Below are 23,674 nucleotides of genomic sequence, written 5' to 3' on the forward strand. Positions count from 1 at the left end.
ACTCAGTAGTGCTAAGAATTTATGCAGTAGAGGTACTTGTACAAGGGCACACAATTTTTTTGTACAAAGATTTGATTGCAGCATTACAAATGCGTTAGTTGACAACTGAAAACTATACACATACATAACAGGGATGAGATCGATCCGCTGTTGTGTCTCCCTCTGAAGGAATACAGTTCATAGAATGAGGTAGGGATGTAGGAATGACACAGGAAGATATCCAACGTGTATTAAAGTAAAACAAATGAGAACATGTTATTTGCAGTAGGCTCCCATTTATTAATGTTTTATTTCATAGACTTTCCTCCATGAAACATGTCTGCCTATCCTTTTCTAGTTTCCTGTTTTCCTTTTCACTGGGTTTTTGTCATTCTTCCTGTTTGGCTTGAAAACAAAAAATCAAATCTATTAGGGCTTGGCACTTTATTTAAGTAACTAGTTGATTGCAGGGTTAACAGTTATTTGGTCAATGTAAGTTTTTCTGATTGATTTTGGTAATTCTAGACAAGTCGTGGACATGTTCAGATTTATTGACATTGTTCTATCTTAGTTTTGTCTTGTGTGATATCCTTTCCTTTTTCTCATTCCATGTTTATAATTGGTAAATTGGCAAAAGGTTTTCCTTTTATTTAAAGAACCAGACCAGCCTTGTTATTACTAGTATTTTTATTTATTTAAAAAAAAAAACAAACAACTTTGCTTCAGAGGAAGGAAACTAAAGACAGAAAAAATTCCTACCAAATAGTGTGAGTAAATGACGTCATGTGGAACAGCCTTCTGTTGAGGGTGTGTGGAGGGACAAAGAAGTGGAACGGCTGCCGCTGAGCATCAGGGCCCCTCTGGAGGTCTGTAGTGCTCAGGGCTCCGTGCTCTCTGCCTCCACGCTGAGCTTACAGGGAGAAGAGGGAGCTGTTACTGCCACTAGGAATTTGTGTGGTAAGAGAGGTGGTGTCATTTGGTGGACCAATATTAAGTGGCACAAAATCTGTTTTAAATCTGTAAATTTGAGGAAAAACTGTACAGAGAAAACTGATGTTTTAAATGCTAACACTTTCAGGATGAATGTGAGATCTTCTCGACCTGTTAGGTAAACTCATATCAACTTACTGTGGTGGTTTTTCCTAAAACTATCCTCATATTTCTAACAGTATGAGAATGCCCCTCTCCCTATGCCAGCGATACAGCCTGATTTGTATCCAGTAAGCATGTATGTCCTGTCTTTCTTTTCCAACAGCAGTCAGAAACAGAGACTGTCCATCTGTTCATCCCAGCCCTGTCTGTCGGCGCCATCATCGGCAAGCAGGGGCAACACATCAAACAGCTTTCTCGCTTTGCAGGAGCTTCTATTAAGGTACTGTTCTGCCAGCTGTGGCTCTCCTGATGCTTTAAGGACAGCGAGTTACAGAAATGTGAGTCTTCCTGCCACTCTGTAATTTGAATTGAATGTGGCAGTCTATATTGGGGTTACATAAGTGTGTGACAGAGAACTCCAAACAACACTAGCTTAAACAAGGTAAGTTAAATTCTCTCTCCAGAAAAAGTAGTCTGCAGGTACGCAATTTGGCGTTAGAATGGTGGTTCTGCCCCACCGCATTCCTGGATATACATTCCTTCTAGCTCATCTTCCCTGGGCGTGGCTTTGGTCCCTCACACTCCGAAATGACACTATTTAGTGCCCGAACAATCAAGGCTGTGGTCCTTTTAAGGAATATACAAATTGACAAAGGCTTGATAAAAGTCATAGCTTTCTTCAGGAAAACATCAGTCTATTGGGGGGTTTATTTTGGTTACATTTTATAAATATATATATATAAATAATTTTATTTTTGGCTGCATTGGGTATTCGTTGCTGCGCACAGGCTTTCTCTAGTTGCAGCAAGCGGGGGCTATTCTTCGTTGCGGTACGCGGGCTTCTCATTGCAGTGGCTTCTTTTGTTGCGGAGCACAGGCTCCAGGCGCGCGGGCTTCAGTAGTTGCGGCACGCAGGCTCAGTAGTTGTGGTGCACGTGCTTAGTTGCTCTGCGGCATGTGGGAATCTTCCCAGAACAGGGCTTGAACCTGTGTCCCCTGCATTGGCAGGCGGATTCTTAACCACTGTGCCATCAGGGAAGTCCAATTTTATAAATATTTAATGAAATTTTTAATTTGAATATAGTACCAAAAAAACCACACTGCACTCAAATGTTTATAGTATCTTTATTTATAACTGGGAAATGGGGAAGCAGCAAATGTTCATCAGTGGCAAATGCATAAACTGTGGCCCGTCTATATAATAATTACTTAGCAGTAAAAAGGAGGGAACTATTGATACATAAAACAACTTGAGTGAATCACATGTATTATGGTAAGAGAAAGAAGACTCAAAAGGCCACATACTGTATGATTCCACTTATATGAAAATTCTGGAAAAGAGAACTATGGAAATTGAGAAAAAAAATCAGTGGTTGCTAGGAGTTGGAGGTGAAGGGGTTGAAAACAAAGGCAGCATGAGGAAATTTTGAGTGACAGAAGCTGTTTTTATGTTGATTGTGGTGGTATTTACAACTATGTATTTGGTACCAAAGGAGTGAGCGTTACTGTATGTAAACTACACAGTTAATAAAAAAGCAAAACACACAGGAAAGCCCTCATATTCTCTCTTGTAGCAAAAGATAACAAAATAATGTGAGCAGAAAATGCAGCCAAAATAAATAAATGGGTAAAGGAAAAGACATGATAAAAGACCAAGGGGTGAACTAACTTTACTATCCTGTTAGTTTCCTGATTACTGAGTTAATCTGTAAAACATGCTCACACATGCAAAAAGAGCCTAGCAGCTTTGTTTTGGAAAAACTGCGACGAACATTTCATGAACAAGAAGAACTGGGTATTTAGACGTTTGGCTCTTTTTCTTTCTGGCTTTAATGGAGGTTTTATGATGAGGTTAAAATATTTTTGTTTCCAAAAAGTCTGAAACATGCATAATCTGAAAGATTCATCAGCACTCCTAACACTTCGCTACATTTCCATAATGTAAATTTCCATATATGTACTTACTTTAATAGGCATATATTTGGTATTACCAAACCATAATCATTTGTGTTAACTTACTGGACATTAAGATTGTTCCTAATTTAACCTGCACAGGGATAGACAAAGTTCTTTTGGTCAAATTGTCATATATAACCTTATCCTTTAACTTAAGTCTACAGAAGTGGGTTTGGTGAGTCACAGGGCATGTGCTTTTTTCAGGCTTTTGAGAGATTGTAGCAATTTGTACTCCTAACCTCAGTGTACAAGTGTCCTCAGCCCCAGCCTTCTATCACCAGTGTTGACAAAGATCCTTTTTAAAAAAAGGAAACCTTAGTCAGAAAGATGAAGAATGATACCTTCTTTTTGGGGTTTCCTGTGAATAATCCTAAGAGTGTGGTCTAAAAGGAAGTAATTATTGGCTTGTTTTACAGACTCACAATTAGTGCCCAGCAATAAAGTAGCAATAGTATTAATTTGGGTCTAAGTAACAGAAATGTTAGCTTTATTTTGAGGGAGGAAGCATGAGTCTATTAAAAGTAAAAAACATTGTTTTGATTATGAAGGTGTGGAGAAGGGCCTACTAGACTATAAGTAATTGACAGTGATCATACTGAGTGGTAGTTGGGATGGCTTCTATTGTATTTTTTGCTTCCTGTTCTCATTATTTACTATAGGGAATTGCTTCTTGCACAGCAAATACCTAGCAAATTTTTTTCTTTTAAAACACTTCCTACCAGCCAACTCCCCAAATCCTTTCTTACTAAGGGAATGCTGTTTTCCTCCCCCTTCAACAGTCTCTGCAACAATTCCCTAGCCTAGGCTTTTTGTGTCATTTCACACGCTCTGCCAAAATAGAAGAGTCTGAGTTTACTTTTCTTCTGCCAAATTAATGTTAGTTTATTCCATATGTTAGTCCAGCGAGTGTACTTTGGGGGAATGTACTTATAGGCTTAGACTGGGAACCTAGCAGTTTCTTGCACATACAGGAGGCCCAGGGTGTTGTGATGCGCGTGGGCCAAGAACCACCCTTTGAGCACCCACTGGTGTAGTGACAAGGAATGTGATGGTGGAGCCAGACCCAGCTCTCCCTCCAGCTTCACTGGACTGTGTGATCATGGGCCAGGTGACTCACCTTCTCCAGCCTTTGGCCTCTCCATGAGGCAGTACCTCGTCAGGAAATAGTGAGGGTTAGGTAGAGGCTGCATCTGGACTTTTACATTAGGGCCAGGCACAGTGTAAGTACACAGTATACGGCAGGAGCCATAACTAATGAATCCACATTAATCACTGCTTCATGTAACTACCTTCCAGAAGGCTTTCATTCTGCATTTCAGTAAGTCATGTGCAAATGACAGGCTGGTTGGTGTACCATTTCTATTGGTGGCACCTGAAAGTGTCATAACCCGTTACTGGGTCTGTTACAGATCGCTCCAGCTGAAGCACCAGATGCTAAAGTGAGGATGGTGATTATCACTGGGCCACCGGAGGCTCAGTTCAAGGTATGTGCTCTGGAGTGTGTGCACAGGTAACAAATGAATGGATGTCTTCTTTTCGGGAAATCCATAACCTGGCTTCTCCTGTAAAAAAAAATCTAATACTCAGTATAAAGAATCTCTCAATGGAAATTTCTAAGACTAAGAACAGAGTAGAAACATACTGCAAATTACACTTTAAAAATAAACCAAAGCCTTTGGTTAATTTTGAGAGTTCTGTAATGGTTGTTGGTTTTGACTATCTCCCAAAGGAGAATTTGCTCAATGCCCTGTTAGCATGTGTGAAGGTGAGACCTTAAGACTGAAATTTACAAGTCTGATTCATATGCCTTGCTGTTCTCAAGTTTTTCCTCTTGTCCCAGAGAGGCCTCAACCTTGAATTAAAATGTCCCCGTTTGCTCTTACCCTTGGGTTAACCATTAGCCCTTGTCCACAGTCGGTCAACAAGCCACTCTAATCTTTTGAATTTTAGAGGTAGAAATGGCAGGAACTCTTACAGCATTTGTCCTGGTGTGAACCATTGGTCATACTGGGGTTTGGGGCCTTTGGGGCTGGAATGCCTCCCACCATGTCCTGAGAGGTGGTGTAGCAGGGTGATGAAGAGCAGAGACCTGGTAGCCAGGTTGCTGGTTCAAAGCCCAGCTTTACCATTTACCAGTGGTGTGACCTTGGGCAAGTTACTTAGCCTTTCTCTGCCTAGTTCCTCATCTATAAAATCGGGGTTAAAAACACCCACAAAGTTTAAATAAGGTTTAAACAATATATGAATTGCTTAGAATAGTGCCTGACACAGGAAGTACAACATAAATGTGCTGGTGGTGGTGCTGAGCAGACTTGGGATGATTCAGACTAAGACCCTGCCAGATCCTCAAATTCACAAACGTATACCTTTGAGTATGATTTCTCTCATAAACTCAGTAGGGTGTCTTGTTTGTCATAGGTAAAAGCAGCTACTCAATTCAGTGCAATTTATCCAAAACTCCTGTCTTGTTTCTACCACTTACCAGCTGTGTTAACAGGATAACTCTTTAACCTTACTTCTCTTAGCTCTAAAATGTGGCTAAGTTAACAAGTGCCCACTTCTTCCCTCCTTTTAAACCATCACTTTCTTTGACCTCTACTTTTCACTAAAAATCGGAAGCTTTTTTCACTTCATTTACAGGAAGAACAGGAAACAAAAGGAGGTGCTTTGAGATGTGGGGTACAGTTGGCTAGCCTCAAACTTGGGTCAAGAAATTTACTTCCTCATACCAGCCTTGTGGTCCAGGCAGTTCAGATCAAAACTCAGAGATGCTGAAAATTGCTTCCTATCCCAGACTTACAGAGACAGCCACTTTTAGTTTGAAATACTAAAAGATAAATACAAACATCAATTATGGTCTTATTATTCTATAAATGGAATTAACTATCTTGCAGTTTTCATAATGCTTGTATGCTGGGGAATTCAGAGTTTGTTTCCCTGTATCCTCCTATGCCTGTATTGTTCAGTTGTCTTAAATGGGACATTTAAGAAAAGCTATAATGCTTAAATGTCATTTATGTGATCAGTGATAATAACAAATAAATTATTTTATTTTAGACATCTAAGTAATAGTAAACCTCCTAACCCGTATTTTTTCTTATGAATTCAAGAGCTTGTTTCGGAGGACAATGTATATCCGTTGTGTCCTTTGACTGTGTTGATAGCTACATCTGTGGCCTGAGACTGAGGATGAATGGAAGACAGGGTACTAAGATGGATTTTTTTTTTTTTTTTTTCCTGTAACCCCCTAAAATGAGCTTATCATTTCTGCACCAGTGAAAACGTGTTCGGTACTTTTGTTTTTGTTCTCTGCTGCGGCAGCTTGTCAGATGAAACCAACTCTGACTTCTTTTTCCTTTGGTGTATACCAGAGCAAATTAATGGTTGTACATAATAGGAGAGGTTTATTATGTATAACTTCTAGTTGTATGCAGCAAGTGACAGGATGTGTTTGACTATAACTGTCAGATGTGTATGTTAACTTGATTTTGTAGCCTTAGTCGAAGTAGAAACCATCTGGCTAAGATGAAGAAATGTTTAACTAGAAAATTCCTTGCTGGCCCATTTAGACAGCGGCTTGGCTTCTTGTGAGCCTCGCATAGGTGGCTCTATAGTTCCTCTGCAGTCCCTTTTACTCAAGAAAAACGCAGTTACTATCTTATTGCCAACAGGAGAGGTTTTACCTTTCAAGACTGGAGAGCAAATGGTCATTTGCAAAAATTTTAGTTCGGCTGACTGCTAACTTATTGCCTTTAACCGTTTTTGTCAGAAGAATATGGTTTAATCTTATTTTATCAATCATTCAATTGCCTCATCTGTGATGTATAGTTATTATTGTTGTCAACCTTTTCTAGGACTTCCTTACTTTTCCACCTCTTGTGCAACGTTCCACAATCTATCAAATGCAGATGTATCACTGCAAAGGTCTGTTCCAGTGGATCCGGGCCATCTTTAAAGTTAATGGACCTTTTTGCATTTCCTACATGAATGACACTGATGAGATATGTTCTCATCTGTAGGCTCAGGGAAGAATTTATGGAAAAATTAAAGAAGAAAACTTTGTTAGTCCTAAAGAAGAGGTGAAACTTGAAGCTCACATCAGAGTGCCATCCTTTGCTGCTGGCAGAGTTATTGGAAAAGGAGGCAAAACGGCAAGTACTTCAGCAAAACCTGTGCAGTGGTATGAAAGGGAAAGCGTTGAAAGGTACTTAGGAGTTCCAAGTCCCTAAATTTTGGCTAACTTATAAAAAGCAGGACCGTCTGGGCCAAGGTTTGGAGAAGACTGCCTTTTGTTCCTCCTGGGTGTTGGTGTCAGCTACCAGTGAAAGCAGTGCCTCTCTTTCAGACCACTTTGTATGGGAGAACTGTCTCATATTTATAAGGGGCATTTTGCATTTTCTGTTGTTGTACATCAGCTTTTTACTTTTATTGTGCAAACACTTAATGACATGAAAAGAAACTTTAAAAAATTTCATCTACATTTATCACTTATACCTCTGTAACTGAAAAAAGCAAATGGTTTCCAGTTTCTAACACATAAAACTTCCAAGTCATTTTCAAAGCTATTTACAATTCTGAAGTGATGGAAAGTGTATTTTGGAATCAGATTTTCAGGGGTTGAATCTGGTTTTGTCATTAACTTATGCAACTGTGGGCGAGTCAGTTTCTTTCACTAAGGCTTAGTTTTAATTACCTTGAAATGGGGACAATACTAGTAAACGGATAGAATTACTAGTATTATTAGATGAGATTATAAATATAAAGCCAAAGCTCAGTATTTTGGTTACATAGTAAGGAAACGGTCATTTAAAAAGAAAAAAGAACAACTCCACTTAACATGATTTGTATTTATCTCCTTCAGGTGAATGAGCTCCAGAATTTGTCAAGCGCAGAAGTTGTTGTCCCTCGTGACCAGACGCCTGATGAGAATGACCAAGTGGTGGTCAAAATAACTGGTCACTTCTATGCTTGCCAGGCAAGTGGGCTCTAGTGTGATAAGTGAGCTCTTCTGCTTCTTCCTTCTTCCTGAGTGATCCTCCTCCCATGCGTGTCCCCATGTCATATAAATATTTCAGGCTGCTTGGTGCTTAACACTTTTAATCCCCCTTTAAGCAGGTGATTTCAGAGACTCTGCTAGGAGAAACTAATAAGTATGTATCTTTAATCTTCAAATAAGTTTCAATTTGAAGTTGTTGAAATGGAAGAGTAAATTAACTTTTGGTCATACTTGATCAGGTAGAAATTTCAAAGCTCTCTCCTACTGCAGGTTGCCCAGAGAAAAATTCAGGAAATTCTGACTCAGGTAAAGCAGCACCAACAGCAGAAAGCTCTGCAAAGTGGACCACCTCAGTCAAGACGGAAGTGAAGGCTCAGGAGACAGCCCACCACAGAGGCAGATGCCAAACCAAAGACAGATTGCTTAACCAACAGACGGGCGCTGAACCCCTATCCAGAATCACATGCACAAGTTTTTACCTAGCCGGTTGTTTCTGAGGACCAGGCAACTTTCGAACTCCTGTCTCTGTGAGAATGTATACTTTATGCTCTCTGAAATGTATGACACCCAGCTTTAAAAAAAGAAAAAAATTAGGGGGTGAGGGAGGGAAAGAGAGGAGCTCTGCACTTCCCTTTTGTTGTATTCTCAGTATAACAAATATTCTAATTTTTCTTAATATTCATTCCCCCATAATGCCAGAAATTGGCTTAATGGTGCATTTACTAAATTCATCAAGTAAATAAAAATAGATTGCTCCTATGTCCAATTGTTAAAATTGGATCAGAAGAGGATTATTACAAGAACTTAAATGTTAAGCTGTTAGCATATAAAAACTGTTCTCAGTTTTATCTAACACTAACACAAATAACCTAAGGGAAGTGCTGAATGGTGTTGGCAGGGGTATTAAATGTGCATTTTTACTCAACTACCTCAGGTATTCAGTAATGCAATGAAAGCAAAATTGTTTTGTTTTTTTCTGAAAATTTTATATACTTTATAAAGATAAGTCCAACTGTTTTTTAAAAAATAAAATTAGCTAACAGGCAAATAACTGAGAAAAAAATTTTACTTCTGGCTGGTGACAGTAAAGCTGGAAAATTAATTTCAGGTTTTTTGAGGCTTTTGACAGTTATTAGTTGGAAAATCCAGTAAACGTTCAGTGATACGGAGCAGTGCCTATATTTGGAGAGCAGCAAATACCATTTATTTTTTTGTTTATGGTAGGGAAGTTTTTGATGGTACTAACAGAGCAAAGTGGCTGCAGGAGGTTTTGGAACGGCTAGTTTTAATAAATGGCTTCAGGAGACTTCAGGGTTTTTTTTGTTTGGCTATGTGATTGAATGCATAAATGCTTTGTGCTTTTGACTATCACTACCTAAAGCAAGTGTATCTATGGAGACATGCAGCTCCTGTGAACTTTAAATTGATTGATTGGCAAGAAGAAAGCTTCAGCTTGCCTTACAGGATGCTTAGTTTGCCAATATATTTCAGACCAGTTGGTCTATGCTTGGAGCAGACCCCAAAAGAATTGCTTTGTGAAGACCAATGGGGCAGTCAGACGGTGTGACAGTGTTTAAAGGCAATAAAAAGGCTACATCTCCCCGTGCCAGGCACTGTCATGAGCCTCACACTAAGCTATTTTGAAGATTTTAAGCAATGATAAATCAAGAAGAATGAAAGGCCACCTAGAATATTACATAAATTGCAGCAGGATTTCTGTATTCTCTGCAACCAGTTATTTGAAAATAAGTCAAAAGGTAGAAAAATACAAGAACAACTTTTGGAATATAATTTGAATGACTGTGATACAATAATACATTTGACCTTTGATACTGAACGCATTCGCCCATTTCCTACCTTGATGGCAAAGCCTGGTATGTACAGTTATGTGGGTGTGGGTGGTCTCCAAGGCCACACTGCTCTCAGAATTGTGTTTCTTTTGTTCATTAAATGATCACAGTCGTTATATTATACTGATCTGAAGGGCATATATAATAACCCTTAAATCATTTTGCTTCATTTGTATTTCAAGATGAATTTCTACAGACTAGGTAAGTTTTTCTGAAGATCACTGTATCCTTTAAACATTTTGAAAATGACTTGAAATGTTTTCCTAAATGTTTTCAGAAAATCAGTTTATTTTGTAGTTTTAGCCAAAAAGTGCCCTTTTTGTCACTGAATTCATCTAGCATTCATCATTTTCTTCCATACAATGAATTGCTTTAAAAAAAAAGTAATGGACTGGCTTTCTGGTTGGATTTTGGGTAAAATGTGCTTAAGGCCAGAGCTCTTCCTCAGTATTTGATTTTTCCAACTTTTTTTTTTTAAATACAGATAGGTGCTACATTTATATCTGCCTGTTTAAATTCTGTCATGTTTCACTTCTAGCCTTCTAGTGTGGCAAATCATGTTTTACTTTCAATTAAGCATTGGTAATGGAGTATCTGGTAATACTAGGAAATAATTCTGTTGTAATTGAGTTTTGTACTCACCACATATGGATCATTCCTCATCTGTAACGTGCCCCAAATGCAGCTTCATTTTCCAGATACCTTGATGCAGAATAAAGTGTTTCATTATCAGGTGCAGCCTGCTGTGTAGTATGTATTTTTGGCTTTATGTATTTTTGGCTTTTCAAATTAATGTGAATGTCCTGAATTTGGTCAAAGTGTAAACTTAGACTTTTAGTAAGGCTATGTCAATCTCAAGGTAGGCACCACTATCTACCAATGTCCTGACTGTGAACCTAGATAATACTGTTGCATATGAACTGAGAACTAAAGGTTTTACGTTACAGGACCAGTGGGGTGGTTATGTTTTCTGCTATATATTTTTTAAAATTTTTGGCTATACTGTTCTACAGAATAAGATTTAAACTTAAACTCGGAAAACACTTTGCTAGGCCTGGGAATGCGCATTCCTAGCACTGTGGAATGAAATGCCCCCTCAAACCATGGTCAACTTTATGACCATGAAGGGGCCCTGCTGACTGGAAATTGGCACTCACCATTGGCACTTGCTGTCTGCCTCTACAAAGATTAAATCACGAGCCGCTGCAGCTGCTGACCTTCAACACCCCCTGAAAAGGAGTTCAGAGTGGAGAACAGGAATGAGGCGCTCTGGGAAAAACTGGCAGAACAGGCCTTCCGATAGATAGATATTTTCAGGAGAAGATTTTATGGGCCAGATTCTTGCTCTTCTCATACCTAGAGAAACACTAACATCATTAATGGTGACATCTGCTTTGGCTATTAAGGGGAATATTACAATTAAGAGTCAAAATGGAGTAGCTATGGTTTAAGACATCCAAGAAATAACTAGGTGACACTGTGGGTGTGATTTCAGGCAAATCCTTGTATTGCTAAGAACTTGAGTTTTCTGAGCTGTGTCAGACTTGGATGCCACCAGCCGTTCTCAAAATAATGTCTGCTGGCAGCTGATAACTGCAACCTTACTTTTTAAAGGTCCCCTCTTGTAACTTACTTTTTTTTTTTTTTTTCCCGGTATGCGGGCCTCTCACTGTTGTGGCCTCTCCCGTTGCGGAGCACAGGCTCCGGACGCGCAGGCCCAGCGGCCATGGCTCATGGCCCCAGCCGCTCCGCGGCATGTGGGATCTTCCCGGACCAGGGCACAAACCCATGTCCTCTGCCTCGGCAGGCGGACTCTCAACCACTGCGCCACCAGGGAAGCCCGTAACTTACATTTTTAGACAACGGAATTGCTTTAGATCATACATTTAACAAAAAGAAGAGACATGTTTGATGACCAATAGCACCTGTTACCTATGTGTTAATACCACATTAAAAGTTAAAACCTACCTCAATAAAACTAGACAACTGGCTACTTGGCTACAAGTCTCCCCAAAGCACCAGGTCCAGACTGTGTTTCAGGCTTATTCTCCTGAAAAGAAATGACGTTTATTTTCCCTATAAAAATCCCATTGTCACTCCTCCAGCTACTTCTGATTGGGTCTGTTACACCAAAATGGCAGACCAAGGGATTAAGATTTTAATCATACAAGACTCAGATCCAGGAATCAGGAATCAGAAATATTTCCAGTCCAGTGTCTATTCTCCAAATTGAGACAGGACTATGCCCTATTGTAGCAGGAAGTGGCCAGCACTGTTGCCCAGTTAGTTCCCTGAACTGGAACTGGGCAGGACTCTGGGGGGCTCCAGAGTACAAATCCTTTGTGTGTCCCCTGTTTCTTGTTTGTAGGATATAGGCTTCACTCAGCCTCCTTGACCTTCCTCCTTGACCTTCCCTGAGTTCCAAAGGGCAGATTCAAACAGTTGCTAATCAGGAAAGGGAGGGGATGCAAAAACAGGGGAGGAGCTGTCAACTAGTGGTACAGCCTTGGGGCAGGGTCCTGGTTCCACCTCAAGGAGTATGCATAACAATATCTTTGAGTTCTGCAGGAACTGAGGCCCCCACCCAGGTGAGGATGGTAACTTCAGGCTGAGTGCCAAGATTCCTGGAGCATTGTCCTGTTACGTCACTACCAATCGATCAGAAGAAAGTCACACACCCTGCAGCCCTCACCCCAAATTTTGCCTGCCTTTTCTGGGCCTGGTGATGACCATCCTGTTAGGCCTCCTGTTTGGCCCTTGTCTGTTTCAACTGCTTACAAGGTTCATCCCCCACAGGGTCCAACAGTTTCAACTAAACTGCTGTTACTACAAGGATGAATGCCAGTTTTGGGCACAGAATACCTCGATTTAGATTAGGTAGAGAGAGACTTCTACTCTACTAGGCAGGACTATGCCAACTCTCAGCAGGAAGTAGTTACAGAAGAAAGAGACCTCCACTCCAATTCCCAAAAATTATCTTGAGTATGAAGTCTCTCAGGGAGGAGTTATTAGGGGAAACACTGAAACTGCCTGCCCTGGCCAGGCAACATAGTAACCACTTGCATGAGTTATCTTAAACAGGAGGTCCTCGTAAGGAATGCAGAACTAACAAGATACTACCAACTGGAAGAATTCAGGAAAGGTCAAAAGGAGAGAGGAGACTTCAGTCTATATGTCCTGCCAACCTCTCAGAATCCTTCTCACTGGAATCCACCTTGGCTGAGCAATGCGTGTGCCACCAGGAAGGACCCCGAGGCAGAATGATTGGCCAGAGACAACCCAGAAACTTAACCCCATTCCCATAAAACACGAGACTGTGAGCCATGTGGTGGAGCAGTCCTCCTGGGTTCCTTTACCCTCCTGCTCTCCACCTGGGTGCCCCTTCCCAAAAAAGTAGCTTGCTTTGTCAGCAAAAAATAAAAATAAACTCTGAGCAGAGAGCTCAAGTAAAACACAGGGGCCAATGCAACTTCCAGGAAATCCTGCTGAGATCTCAGGAACAAAAACAATATATTAATTTTAGTTTGAATGTACTGATTCACAGTGTGAGAATTAGCTCACTTACCTACAATTTCCATGTGTCAGTTAGGATTAGTGTCCACAGATAAGACTTGTTTTGACAACAACCAGCTAGGCAGGGTTTATAAGTGACTCAATCCAAATCTGAAATGATGAAAGCAGTTCATACCATTTTATTCACATTTAAACTCCACAGGAGCCAGAGATGAAGTGTCATCTTCTATTCCAAGAATGAAGTCTTCAGGTAAGGTCTCAGGTGCTATCTGAGCTAACTGGTCATCATAAGAACGAAGGGTCCATAATTTCTCTAATTCATACGTTTCTCTGGTTTCTGGAAGCATCAAATGAATCACCATGCTGCCTATCAAGGACAGATAAGACTTACAATGAAGAAGCAGTTCATTTGCTTTTACCCTTGTGATCTCACAAACCTCTGACAGTTAGAACAGTGGTTCTCAAAGTGTGAACCCCAGATTAGCATTACCTGAGAACTTGTTAGAAATGCAAATTGTGGACACCATCCAGCAAAAATACCACAGAAGTGACGCTGTGCTTTTCTCAGTGCATCATACAGGAGGTTTATGATATCAATATGTAACATTACTCGTGATGGGGTTTGCTTGGGAGACAGTCCTCCAAGGACTGTCTGCACAGCCTGTGAGCAAAACACTGACAGGCTTTTGTTCTGGACTATATTTTTAAGTATGTTGGCAAATATTCTCAGAACTGCTGTCTCCCTCTGGATCAAAGCACAAGTATGCTTACAGCAGTGGTTTTCAATAAGGGACATTTTTGATTTTCACAGTTGGGGGGGTGGAGAAGAGAAGAACATCCTACAATGCACAGAATATTCCTCAGCACCTGAACTACCTGGCCAAAAATGTTAATAGTGGCAAGGCTGAGAAACCCTGACATATAGCCTTGGCCGAAAAAGTGTTTTCCACCAGAGGAAACGCAGGCCTGCTTCCTGCCCATTATAAAAGATGTAGATACCCTCATCTCAGGGCTCTTCTCTTAGAACTTCACAGGTGTCATCTGGTCCTGTGTTGCTCAGGGACCCTGGTGCAAAATGGTGCTTGATGCTGGCTACTACTGTTGCTGAGTAACAAACTGTGCTTCATCAAACCTTGACTAACTTGTTAGCTTACACGTAAGATAAAATCTCAGACCCTTCACAGTTCTTCAGTTACTGTTTTTCCCTTTGTATTAACTATCTTTTGGGGAAATACTTTGAAACTATGTATGTATTAATACCCAAATTTGTTAAATCTTTTCAAAATTCTAGTTCTCTGCTCTTGTCCTTTCCTGTGCCTAGAATGCCCTTCACCTTATCTGAGTTATTTAAGGCCGAGGTTATGTGTACCCCAAGGTGCCTTCCACCACCACTAGGGGATCTCTCCCATGTTATCCATCCTGTTCTCCATCAGCTTTCTGACCTGTATGGCAACTTACATACATACCATGTGACATGAGGATTTCACATGTGAATAAGACCAACTAAGTTATAAGAAAACCTATTTTAGACACACTTCAAAAATTGTATGTGGAGATAATAAGAACCTGCTGTATAAAAAAATAAAATTCTCAAGTTAAAAAGAAAAATGTATGTGGAGAAACACAGATCTCAATCCTTTTACAACTGAAAACAGTTCAAGATTAGTGCAATATCAAATATTTATCTGTAGAATGTGCCAAAATAACTTACCAAAGTCCACACAGAGCCAGTCATCTGTGTCCTTCCCTTCGATCTTAACATGAGGCTCACTTTTATGTTTCAGGTATTTGTACTGAAAAAAACCAGATCACATATTAAAGGGGAAGAGGATAGGGGAAATCTCTGTTCTTATTGAGCGTCTGGGGGTATTTTTCTTGGTCTTAACTTGGCAACTAACTTATTCATTCCTCACAGCTACACCATGCCCCTTAATATAAACATACGGAAACTTTTTTCCCCCTTAAATCCTACCCACCTCCTATACCTGTCTCCTGAATCCTCCTGCCCAAACCCTTCTGACAGGGCCAACTCACTCATTTACCAAGGTGCCTCAGAGACAGGCCGAAACTCTCTCAATATCCACTTCTCACATATATCATCCCTTCTGTCCATCCCAGCTTCCTTTCCCTCTCAGGGGAGACAGATGCTGCCTTCCTGTTTTAAGGCTAGTCTTCTCAGTTTTAATGATTCCATCTCAGCTACTTTCATGACAATGTTAATGGGATTTTATCATCCCATAATCTCTTTTCCCAGCAGATTCCATGAATGGTCTAAAACAACAAATACACTAATGTTAGAAAAAAATACTATTACAAGACAAGGACATTATATAATGATAAAAGGGTCAACCAACCAAGATGACATAACAATTAGAAACATGCACCAAAAATCAGAGCTAACCCAGTAATATAGCAGACTCAATACCCTATCTGCATTAATGGATGGAGGATCAATAAGGAAATAGAGAACTTGAACAGCACTACAGACCAATTGAACCTAATGGACATTAACAGAACATTCTACCCAACAACAGCAGAATACACACTTTTCTCAAGTGCACATGGAACATTCTCCAGGATAGATCATATGTTAGGCAACAAAACAAGTCTTAATAAATTCAAAGATTAAACTCATATAAAGTATTTCTGATCACAATGAAATGAACTAGAAATCAACAGAAGCAAAACTAGAAAATCCACAAATATGTGGAAATCAACTGTTTTATTACCTTAAACTGATCAAAGAAGAAATCACAAGGGAAATTAGAAAATATCTTGAGACAAATGAAGTTATAGAATGCAGTGAGAGCAGCAATAAGAAGGAAATTTATAGCTGTATGTGCTTACATGAAAAAAATAGTTCCCAAATCAACAACATGAATTTATACCTTAAAGAACTAGGAAATGCACCATCAAAAAATCGACAAATAATAAATGCTAGAGAGGGTGTGGAGAAAAGGGAACCCTCTTGTACTGTTGGTGGGAATGTAAATTGATACAACCACTATGGAGAACAATATGGAGGTTCCTTAAAACACTAAAAATAGAATTACCATATGACCCAGCAATCCCACTCCTGGGCATATATCCAGAGAAAACCATAAGTGAAAAAGACAGATGCATCCCAATGTTCACTTTAGCACTATTTACAAAAGCCAAGACATGGAAGCAACTGAAATGTCCATAGTTGGAGGACTGGATAAAGATGTGGTACATATATACAATGGAATATTACTCGGCCATAAAAAAGAATGAAATAATGCCATTTGCAGCAACATGGACCTAGAGATTATCATACTGAGTGAAGTAAATCAGATATCATATGATATCACTTATATGTGGAATCTAAAAAAATGGTACAAATGACCTTATTTACAAAACAAATAGAGTCACAGATATAGAAAACAAACTTATGGTTATCTGGGGGGAGGGGGGATAAATTGGGAGATTGGGATAGACATATACTGTAGATACTATATATAAAATATATAACTAATAAGAACCGACTGTAAGAACTACTAAGAGTATTGAGGGAACTCTACTCAATACTCTGTAATGACCTATATGAGAAAAGAATCTAAAAAAGAGTGGATATATGTATAACTGATTCACTTTGCTGTACAGCAGAAACTAACAACACTGTAACTCAACTATACTCCAATAAAAGTTAATTTAAATAAATAAATGCTGGAGAGGATGTGGAGAAAAGGGAACCCTCCTACAGTGTTGGTGGGAATGCAAATTGGTACAGCCACTATGGAGAACAGTATGGAGGTTCCTCAAAAGACTAAATATAGAACTACCATGAGAGACTTCCCTGGCAGTCCAGTGGTTAACACTGCAGGGGTGTGGCTTCAGTCCCTGGGTGGGGAACTAAGATCCTGCACACCATGCGGCATGGTCAAAAAACCTACCTTAAGAGATATAGATATATAAAGATATAGATAGATATATAGATATAGATGTATATAGAACTACCATATGATCCAGCAAGCCCACTCCTGGGCATATATCCAGAGAAAACCATAACTCAAAAAGACACATGCATCCCAATGTTCACTGCAGTGCTATTTACAATAGCCAAGACATGGAAGCAACCTAAATGTCCATTGACAGAGGAGCGGATAAAGAAGATGTGGTACCTATATACAATGGAATATTACTCAGCCATAAAAAAGAAAGAAATAATGCCATTTGCAGGCACATGGATGGACCTAGAGATTATCATACTAAGTGAAGTCAGACAAAGACAAGTATCATATCGCTTATATGTGGAATCTAAAAAAAAATGGTACAAATGAACTTATTTACAAAGCAGAAATAGAGTCATAGATTTAGAAGACAAACTTATGGTTACTGGGGGGAAAAGCGGGGGGTGGGGGTGGGCGGGGGTGGACAAATTGGGAGATTGGGATTGATACATACACACTACTATATATGAAATAGATAACTAATAAGGACCTACTGTATATAGCACAGGGAGCTCTACACAATACTCTGTAATGATCTATATGGGAAAGGAATCTAAAAAAGAGTGGATGTATGTATAACTGATTCACTTTGCTGTATACCTGAAACTAACACAACATTCTAAATCAACTATAGTCCAATAAATATTATAAAATAAAAAGAACTAGGAAATGAACAAATTAAACTTAAAGCTGGCAGAAGGAAGTCAATGACCAAATTAAAACAGACAAAAATCAATGAAACCAAGATTTCATTTTTCAAAAAGATCAACAAAATTGATCAATAAACCCCCAGATAACTAAAATCAGAAATGAGTGAGGAGACATTAGAGACACAACAAACTGGAAAACCTAGAATAAATGGACAAATTCCTAGAAACACACAACCTATCAAGACTGCATCATGAAGAAACAGAAAGTATGAATAGCCCTATTCAATAATAGCAACAGGATTGAGTCATTAATCAAAAACCTCCCAACACAACTGTATCTCAAACGAAAGGGTGGGGTATAGAGAAAAGAACACACAGAGAAGAAGGAAGGAAAAAAACCTCCCAACAAAGAAAAGCCCTGCACCACACAGCTTCTTCACTGGTGAATTCTACCAAATACTTAAACATAAGCTCACATCAAATTTTGCTAAAACTCTTCCAAAAAACTGAAGAGGCGGGAACACTTCCTAACTTATTCTATGGGAGTAGCATTAACCTGATACCAAGACCAGACAAAGACCCTATAAGAAAACACTACAGGCCAATATCCTTGATGAATACTGATGGAAAACTCCTGAATGAAATACTAGCAAACCTAATTCAATACTGCATTCAAAAAATTATATATCAACACCACATGGGATTTATTTCTGGAACGTAAGGATGATTCCACATGAAAAAACCAATGTAGGGACTTCCCTAGTGGCACAGTGGTTAGGAATCCACCTGCCAATGTAGGGGACATGGGTTCGAGCCCTTGTCTGGCAAGATCCCACATGCCATGGAGCAACTAACCCCGTGCGCCACAACTACGAGAGCCTATGCTCTAGAGCCCATGAGCCACAACTACTGAGCCCACGTGCCACAACTACTGAAGCCCACGTGCCTAGAGCCTGTGTTCCGCAACGAGAAGCCACCGCAATGAGAAGCCTGCACACTGCAACAAAGAGTAGCCCCCACTTGCCACTACCAGAAACAGCCCACGCACAGCAACAAAGACCCAACACAGCCAAAAATTGATTAATTTAAAAAATCAATGTAATAAACCACATTAACAAAATGAAAGACGAAAACCACAGGATCATTTCAAATTTATGCAGAAAAAGCATTTGACAAAGTCCAATACCCTTTCATGATAAAAACTCAACAGAGATAAGCAAAAAAAACCCAAACCTACCTTAAGGTAATAAAGGCCATACATGAAGAGCCCATGGAGATTAGCTATCATCATACTTGATGGCAAAAAACTGAAAGTTTTTCCTCTCAGATCAGGAACAACACAAGAATGCCCACGTTTGCCACCTTCTACTCAACACAGTACTGGAAGTTCTAGCCATGGCAATTAGAGCAAGGGAAAACAAAAGAAAAAAGTAACAAAATTGGAAAGGAAGAAATAAAATTGTCTCAATTTGCAGATGACATGCTCTTTATACATAGAAAACGCTAGGGCTTCCCTGGTGGCGCAGTGGTTAAGAATCTGCCTGCCAACGCAAGGGACACGGGTTCGAGCCCTGGCCCAGGAAGATCCCACGTGCCACAGAGCAACTAAGCCCGTGCACCACAACTACTGCGCCTGCGCTCTAGAGCCTGTGAGCCACAACTACTGAGCCTGCATGCCACAGCTACTGAAGCCCGTGCGCCTAGAGCCTGTGCTCCACAACGAGAAGCCACTGCAATGAGAAGCCCACACACAACGAAGAGTAGCCCCTGCTCACTGCAACCAGAGGAAGGCTGTGTGCAGCAATGAAGACCCAACTCAGCCATCAATAAATAAATTTTTTTTAAAAAGAAAATATTTCTATTTACAATAGAATCAAAAAGGATAAAATACTTAAGAAATAAACATAACCATGGAAGCAAGACTCGTACACTGAAATACAATAATCTGTATCCATGAATTGGAACACAATATCGTTAATACTTTATCTACAGATTCCATACAATCAATCTCTATCAGTGACTTTTTTTTGTAGAAATAGAAAAATCCATCCTAAAATTTATATGTAATCTAAAGAGACCCCAAATAGCCAAAAACAATCCTGAAAGGGAAGAGCACAGTTGAAGATCTCAAGTTTCCTGATTTAAAAACTTACTACAAAGCTACAGTAATCAAAACAGTGATTAAGATAAACTTATAGACCACTGGAACAAAACAAAGAGCCCATATGGTCAAATGATTTTTCAACAAGGGTGCCAAGTCCATTCAATAGGGAAAGGCAGTCCTTTCAACAAATGGTGCTGGGTAAACTAGATTATCTACATGCAAGAGAATGAAGCTGGAGTCTTTACCTGACACCATCTACAAAAACTAACTGAATACCAAAGACCCAAACACGAAACCTAAAACTATAAAACTCTTAGAAGAAAACACAGTGGATAAGATTGGTTCAAGATGGCAAAGAAGAAGGACGTGCGCTCACTCCCTCTTGCAAGAGCACCAGAATCACAACTAACTGCTGAACAATCATCAACAGGAAGACACTGGAACTCACCAAATAAGATACCCCACAACCAAAGACAAAGGAGAAGCCACAATGAGATGGTGGGAGGGGCACAATCACAATAAAATAAATCCTATAACTGCTGGATGGTGACTCACAAACTGGTGAACACTTATACCACAGAAGTACACCCACTGGAGTGAAGGTTCTGAGCCCCACGCCAGGCTTCCCAACCTGGGGGTCCGGCAACAAGAGGAGGAATTCCTAGAGAACCAGACTTTGAAGGCTAGTGGGATTTGATTGCAGGACTCCAACACGACTGGGGGAAACAGAGTCCACTCTTGGAGGGCACACACAAAGTAGTGTGCGCATCGGGACCCAGGGAAAGAAGCAGTGACCCCATAGGACACTGAATCAGACCTACCTGCTAGTGTTGGAGGGTCCCCTGCAGAGGCAGGGGGTGGCTGTGGCTCACCGTGAGGACAAGGTCACTGGCAGCAGAAGTTCTGGGAAGTATTCCTTGGTGTGAGCCCTCCCAGAGCCTGCTATTAGCCCCACCAAAGAGCCAGGTGGGCTCCAGTGTTGGGTCACCTCAGGCCAAACAGCCAACTGGGAGGGAAATCAGCCCCACCCATCAGTAGACAAGCAGATTAAAGTTTTACTGAGCTCTGCCCACCAGAGCAACAGCCAGCTCTACCCGCCACCAGTCCCTCCCATCAGGAAACTTGCACAAGCCTCTTAGATAGCCTCATCCACCAGAGGGCAGACAGCAGAAGCAAGAAGAACCACAATCCTGCAGCCTGTGGAACAAAAACCACATCCACAGAGAGACAAGATGAAAAGGCAGAGGGCTATGTACCAGATGAAGGAACAAGATAAACCCCCAGAAAAACAACTAAATGAAGTGGAGAGAGGCAACCTTCCAGAAAAAGAATTCAGAATAATGACAGTGAAGATGATCCAGGACCTCGGAAAAAGAATGGAGGCAAAGATCGAGAAGGTGCAAGAAATGTTTAACAAAGACCTAGAAGAATTAAAGAACAAACAAACAGAGATAAAAAATACAATAACTGAAATGAAAAATACACTAGAAGGAACCAATAGCAGAATAACTGAGGCAGAAGACAGATAAGTGACCTGGAAGACAGAATGGTGAAATTCACTGCCATGGAACAGAATAAAGAAAAAAGAATGAAAAGAAATGAAGACAGCCTAAGAGACCTCTGGGACAACATTAAATGCAACAACATTCGCATCATTGGGGTCCCAGAAGGAGGAGACAGAAAGGACCCGAGAAAATATTTGAAGAAATTATAGTCGAAAACTTCCCTAACGTGGGAAAGGAAATAGCCACCCAAGTCCAGGAAGCACAGAGAGTCCCAGGAAGCAGAAACACACCGAGACACATAGTAATCAAACTGACAAAAATTAAAGACAAAGAAAAATTATTGAAAGCAACAAGGGAAAAATGACAAATAACATACAAGGGAACTCCCATAAGGTTAACAGCTGATTTCTCAGCAGAAACTCTACAAGCCAGAAGGGAGTGCCATGATATATTTCAAGTGTTGAAAGGGAAGAACCTACAACCAAGATTTACTCTACCCAGCAAGGATCTCATTCAGATTTGATGGAGAAATCAAAAGCTTTACAGAGAAGCAAAAGAGAATTCAGCACCACCAAACCAACTCTACAACAAATGCTAAAGGAACTTCTCTAAGTGGGAAACACAAGAGAAGAAAAGGACCTACAAAAACAAACCCATAACAATTAAGAAAATGGTCACAGGAGCATACATATCGATAATTACCTTAAACATGAATGGATTAAATGCTCCAACCAAAAGACACAGGCTTGCTGAATGGATACAAAAACAAGACCCATATATATATGCTGTCTACAAGAGACCCACTTCAGACCTAGGGACACATACAGAGTGAAAAGTGAGGGGATGGTAAAAGATATCCCATGCAAATGGGAATCAAAAGAAACCTGGAATAGCAATACTCATATCAGATAAAATAAACTTTAAAATAACGAATGTTGGGGAGGGGGAAGGGTAAGCTGTGACAAAGCGAAAGAGAGGCATGGACATATAAACACTACCAAACGTAAGGTAGATAGCTAGTGGGAAGCAGCCGCATAGCTCAGGGAGATCAGCTTGGTGCTTTGTGATCGCCTGGAGGGGTGGGATAGGGAGGGTGGGAGGGAGGGAGACTCAAGAGGGATGAGATATGGGAACATATGTATATATATAACTGATTCATTTTGTTGTAAAGCAGAAACTAACACACCATTGTAAAGCAATTATACTCCAATAAAGATGTTAAAAAAAAATTTCAACCATATGCTGCCTACAAAAGATTCACTTCAGCTTTACAGACACACATAGACTGAAAGTGAAGTGATGGAAAAATACATTCCATGTAAATAAAAATAGAAAGAGAGGAGGGGTAGCTACACTTACATCTGACAAAATAGACTTTAAGCTAAAACTAACAAGAGGCAAATAAGATCACTATACAGTTATAAAGGGGTAAAAAATAAAATAAAATAAAATAATGTTATACGAGACAAGGAAGGACACTACATAATGATCAAGGGATCAATACAAGAAGAAGATATAACAATTATAAATATATATGCACCCAACATAGGAGCACCTCAATACATAAAGCAACTGCTAACAGCTATAAAAGAAGAAATCGACAGTAACACAAAAATAGTGCAGGACTTTAACACCTCACTTAAACCAGTGGACACATCATCCAAACAGAAAATTAATAAGGAAACACAAGCTTTAAATGACACAATAGACCAGACAGATTTAACTGATATTTTTGGACATTTATCCAAAAACAGCAGATTACACTTTCTTCTCAAGTGCAAACGGACAATTCTCCAGGATAGATCACATCTTGGGTCACAATTCAAGCCCCAGTAAATTTAAGAAAATTGAAATCATATCAAGCATCTTTTCTGACCACAACGCTATGAGATTAGAAATCAATTACTGGGAAAAAAACGTAAAAAACAAACACATGGAGGCTAAACAATACGTTACTAAGAGATCACTGAAGAAATCAAAGAGGAAATGAAAAAATACCCAGAGACAAATTACAACGAAAACATGAAGATCCAAAGACTATGGGATGCAGCAAAAGCA

At 39.9% G+C, this 23,674-nt stretch overlaps 2 protein-coding genes across 13 annotated transcripts in view; one reads left to right on the plus strand and one right to left on the minus strand.

Moving 5' to 3' along the window:
- Nucleotides 1-10,611, plus strand: part of IGF2BP3 (insulin like growth factor 2 mRNA binding protein 3) — a 139,632-nt gene extending 129,021 nt beyond the window's left edge. For all 3 annotated transcript variants that reach the window (XM_073809634.1, XM_033862965.2, XM_073809635.1), the window contains 5 exons: nt 1,235-1,351; nt 4,437-4,511; nt 7,047-7,178; nt 7,889-8,002; nt 8,294-10,611. In XM_073809634.1, the coding sequence (XP_073665735.1) occupies nt 1,235-1,351; nt 4,437-4,511; nt 7,047-7,178; nt 7,889-8,002; nt 8,294-8,392 (537 nt within the window). In that variant the 3' untranslated portion in view covers nt 8,393-10,611. The remainder of the gene's footprint in view (nt 1-1,234; nt 1,352-4,436; nt 4,512-7,046; nt 7,179-7,888; nt 8,003-8,293) is intronic.
- Nucleotides 1-23,674, minus strand: part of MALSU1 (mitochondrial assembly of ribosomal large subunit 1) — a 56,688-nt gene that overhangs the window by 25,383 nt on the left and 7,631 nt on the right. Inside the window, exons 3-8 of one of the 10 annotated variants that reach the window (XR_002175089.3) lie at nt 15,098-15,179; nt 13,562-13,753; nt 11,842-11,923; nt 11,031-11,229; nt 10,516-10,575; nt 2,178-4,589 (exon numbers count right to left, since the gene is read on the minus strand). Coding sequence is in view for 1 of the 10 variants with exons in the window: in XM_019928713.3 (XP_019784272.1) it covers nt 13,566-13,753; nt 15,098-15,179 (270 nt within the window). In the remaining 9 variants the exon portion in view is untranslated. Of the gene's footprint in view, nt 1-648; nt 890-2,177; nt 5,855-10,515; nt 10,576-11,030; nt 11,924-13,542; nt 13,754-15,097; nt 15,180-23,674 lie in introns of those variants that run through there. The other 9 variants (XR_012333910.1, XR_002175092.3, XR_012333913.1 and 6 more) reach the window with 9 other exon arrangements.

This window comes from Tursiops truncatus, chromosome 9 (assembly GCF_011762595.2).
Source record: "Tursiops truncatus isolate mTurTru1 chromosome 9, mTurTru1.mat.Y, whole genome shotgun sequence".
Classification (NCBI taxonomy): domain Eukaryota; kingdom Metazoa; phylum Chordata; class Mammalia; order Artiodactyla; family Delphinidae; genus Tursiops; species Tursiops truncatus.